Source organism: Helianthus annuus, chromosome 5, assembly GCF_002127325.2.
Source record: "Helianthus annuus cultivar XRQ/B chromosome 5, HanXRQr2.0-SUNRISE, whole genome shotgun sequence".
Lineage (NCBI taxonomy): Eukaryota > Viridiplantae > Streptophyta > Magnoliopsida > Asterales > Asteraceae > Helianthus > Helianthus annuus.
Genome location: NC_035437.2, coordinates 77,888,433 through 77,892,417, shown reverse-complemented (window position 1 = coordinate 77,892,417; position 3,985 = coordinate 77,888,433). Strand labels below are relative to the sequence as shown.

The 3,985-nt window shown below is 39.7% G+C and overlaps 1 protein-coding gene across 1 annotated transcript; it reads right to left on the bottom strand.

Annotated features, from left to right (window-relative positions):
• Positions 1-1,906: 1,906 nt before the first annotated feature.
• LOC110943149 (glutamic acid-rich protein-like) lies at positions 1,907-3,712 on the bottom strand. Its single transcript, XM_022184905.1, has one exon. It carries the CDS (start codon positions 3,710-3,712, stop codon positions 1,907-1,909), a length of 1,806 nt encoding a protein of 601 aa, XP_022040597.1.
• Positions 3,713-3,985: the final 273 nt, after the last annotated feature.

Sequence of the window (3,985 nt, the reverse complement as noted above, 5' to 3'; positions counted from 1 at the left end):
CGCTACCTCAAGAACGAGTGTGAACCTCATTATATGGCAACTGTAGGGAAACTCGTGTTGAGTAAAGCGCATCGGCTTCGATATTCTAGTCTTCTGGGTTTTGATGAGAGACATTAGGATTTATAAACCTTGTGCTGGTAATCAGGCATGAAGGCTGTAGGATTGTTATTGACGATCAATTGAGTCAATTAGAGCTATACACCACTGTTTATGCACCGGAAATACACAAACAGCTTGAATCAAAGCAGAATGGAGTAGAAACAGAATGTAGATTACTTTAAACACGTTTTCTCATTTATATTTCTCAGAAAAATTCGGCAGCAGTTCGGCTACACGGTCAACATTCAGATTCAAAATGAGAAAACAACACAACTATATATAGGGGGGTGATTTCGCTCCAAATGACATTGAGTCATTTCGGGCGAAATCAGAAAGATGTGATTTAGCTCCAAATGACACAAAATGACACAATGTCATTTGGGGTGAAATCAGGACATTACAACATAAACTTTACAATCAGCCCCCTATACTTTACAAAACATACATATATGACCCCTAGACCCTATACAAGCTTGACTAAGACTAAGACGCAGGCTTTAGACATTCGTACACCAACAAACTCCCCCTTGGATACAGCCGCAGTCTTCAGTCTTGTCTTCGGGTCTTCAGAGTGACTTGAACGTTTCCTCTCTAGGCTTTGGCTTCTTCCTAAGCAAGTTCCTCAGCCTGTCATTATCTTTCTTTCTTTTCTTTTCTTCTTCAGCTTGAATATTCATCCATTGACCTCTGTTTTCTTCAAGCTTTCTACGTTCACGTTCAGCTTTCCTCTTTTCTTTCTCTTCAAGCGACCACCAAGTTGACTTCCATTTACTTTCAGAATTTATGCCTTTCTAAAAGCAAAGAGTAGCAACTCTTTGAAACCGCATCGCCTGATCTTTATCTTCAGCCTGATAGTGAATCTTGTTAATGAATAAACATTCAATATCCTTCGCTGAGCAGTTCACTAACCACATTGGGTCATAAACATGTATTTCTCTTATCTCACTACCAGCACGATAAGTAATGACAGCCTCAGTCGAGATGTAACTGTATACCCAGCCCAAGAAACGTTTATAGAAATCCTGCTCCATTTTTGGCACTGGTATATTTTTCATCGTCTTCGGCCTTTTAACATTTAGAATAATCTCTTCAACTCCTGTAACTGGATCCACCCTTGTACTCTTTTCGGGTAATGTGGCTTCCAGTGTCGAAACTCTTTCAACGATTCAAACTTTATGTATCCCCACATTGGAACATCATTCTTGCGAACAGGATACCCTAAAGTTCTTACTTTCGACAGCTCCTCCACATCCCACCATGGTAATGACATTATATCATATAAACGTTCAAAGTATTGCACCCCATACTCCCTTCTGATCGCATATGCATTAACATGACCAAGTGAAATGCTTCGATCCCTCTGATAGAACTTCAACGGCCTTTTGAATTTTCTCTCGTGACTGTCTTTAAACCATTTTTGCCGTTCTTCTTTTTGCATATCCTTCGGAGTACCATCGAAATTTTTGTCTTTTAAGATTTCAGCGACTTTTCTTCTCAACTCATCTCTATTCTCTTCAGTAAAGAACTCCATCAGCGTTGGATACTGAGAAGTATCTTCACTAACATTCTCATCATCTGTGCAATCCTCAACCTCAACCCTGTCGTACATGTCAGCATCCTCTACATACTTATACTCATATTTTGGTTGGTGGTTGATGTCGAATGCATTTAATTCTTCCTCAAAATCAAATTTGAAATCAGGATCCACCATACGTGTCATTTCTTTGATCTTTTCCAATGTATACGTATGAAAGTGTTCACCTTCTTCCCTGTAAGTATCCAATCTCAGAATTAGCTTCTCAACATGTTAAACATTTTGAGCATCACCAGACTCCCCCTTTCTTTTAGCTCCCCCTGTCTCTTCATTCACAGAATCATTCAGAAAATCATCAACAGTTGTTCTTTCACTGGAGGCTTCAGTTACTTTAATTCCCATACCACCTTGAGCATCGTCATCGTCATTATCAGAACTATGACTGCTAGCCGAGAAGACTTTCTCATCATCGTCGTCTTCCTCTTCATCACCTTCTTCCTCATCACCCTCATCTTCATCATCCTCATCATCATCTTCTTCATCATCATCAGCAGCAAGATCTTCCAGTGTTACCGGATCTTCAAAAAGTGCTGATACTGAAGATATAGGTACTGGATTTTCAATCACTAAGGATGGAACAATTGATCTCTCATCAGCTACCGCACTACTTTCAGCACCCTTACCTTTATCTTTCATTTGTTCGTCAATCTCAGCTTGGCGTTTTGCCCTAAGCTCTTCAACTTGAATCTCTTCGAACTTTTGTTCAATTGACGTTCCAAGCATATTCTCCACTACTTTGTTCAACATGTAAAAATCATGCTCCTTTAATGCTTTAGCAGCCTCAAGCTCTTTGTTTTTCTTCTCGAAATATTTGTTCTGTTCATCTCTGCGAGGTTTTTCTTCTTCAAATTCAGCCACTCGCCCCTTCAGGAAATCAATCTCAGTCTGATCTGTATCAATCTTCTTTAACAATGCTTTGTTATCAGACTCTAATTTCTTCACGCGCATTTCGAGAATCTTTTCACATTCAACAACTTTCTTGCTTTCTGCTGCAATAACTTTGTTTTCATTCAACACTTCATCCATCTTCTTCTCTAACTTCTTAACTTGTTCATCATTTGCAAAGCCAAAATCTCCAATATCTTCAAGATTATCAGGAGGAATGTGAAGACCTCTATGGCCAGAAGAACCAGGAGTTAGTTGAATTTGAGTGAGTGGTGGTGTTTGAAAGATTTCTTGAGATGTAAGCAAGGTTTGTTGTTGTGGTGGTGAGAGATGTAGTGGTGAAAGATGTAGTGGTGATGGTTGTCTGGGTGGAGTAGGTTGTTTTGGTGGTGAAGGTTGTTTTGGAGGTGAAGGTTGTTGTGGAGGTGTTTGATGTGGTGGTGATTGTATTGGTGTAGGTTCAGGTAGTGGAGTTGATGGTTTACTGGATTCTTTGGCTGGTTTCTTCTTCAAGACAATCTTGGGCTTTGTAATCTTTGTAGTAACTTTCTTGATTTTTGGAGATACAATCCTTTTCTTTGCATCTGCTTTCTTTTTGCCGCTTGAAGGTGATTGAGATTCAGAAACGTGCTCAGGAGATGGAACATAAGCAGCATCATCTTTCTCCTGTCTCTTCCTCTTCCGTAATTGTTTCTCTTTTTCTGTAGCCTCTTTAATTCTTCTTAGACGTTCAGTCTCATCTACTTCGTCATCTGAAGAACTCGAAGAGTTTGTAGTATCTTTATCAACATCATCACCTTCGATATCATCAATAACCTTCTCTTTTTCAGCTTCCACATTAACTGCTTGATCAGACACTAAATCATCAACGTTAAGCATCACTTGATCAATACCAGCATACGGATCCTCTTCCGCAGTAACAACCGGCTCATCTACCTCAGGTTCATCAACCAATAATGTCTTTGTCACTTTCTTTTGTTTCTTCTTTGGTTGAGATGAAGACCCCTTACCCTCCTGTGATTTAGGAGTAACCTTTCTGCCTCTCCTTCTCGTTTCTTTGACAAACCAGTCATTCCGGGTGGTTTTGAACTCCTTAAGAGTTTTTAGCTCTTCAGCATAAGCTGCTTCCTTCATCTCTTCTGCATTTCTCTAGTTTTGATGATCAACTGGATCAGGATCAACATAATTCGCATCCTTTATAAATCCGAAGAATTCAGCACCTGTCTTTTGTTCAGGGTGATTTGGGTGATATCTCGCAAGCTGCTTTAGAGAATCATTGCTCATGTGTGATTGCACTAACAGATCATTCTTCAAATCATGTTCAATCTCTGGATATGCATGATCGACCAGCATCTGCACAAACCTTGGATAACACCAAGTCCGACTCTTTGTAGTAATATTCTCGGC

Excerpts from the sequence above, each read along its gene's own strand:
- LOC110943149 (XM_022184905.1), bottom strand. The coding sequence starts at position 3,712 with ATGAAGGAAGCAGCTTATGCTGAAGAGCTAAAAACTCTTAAGGAGTTC.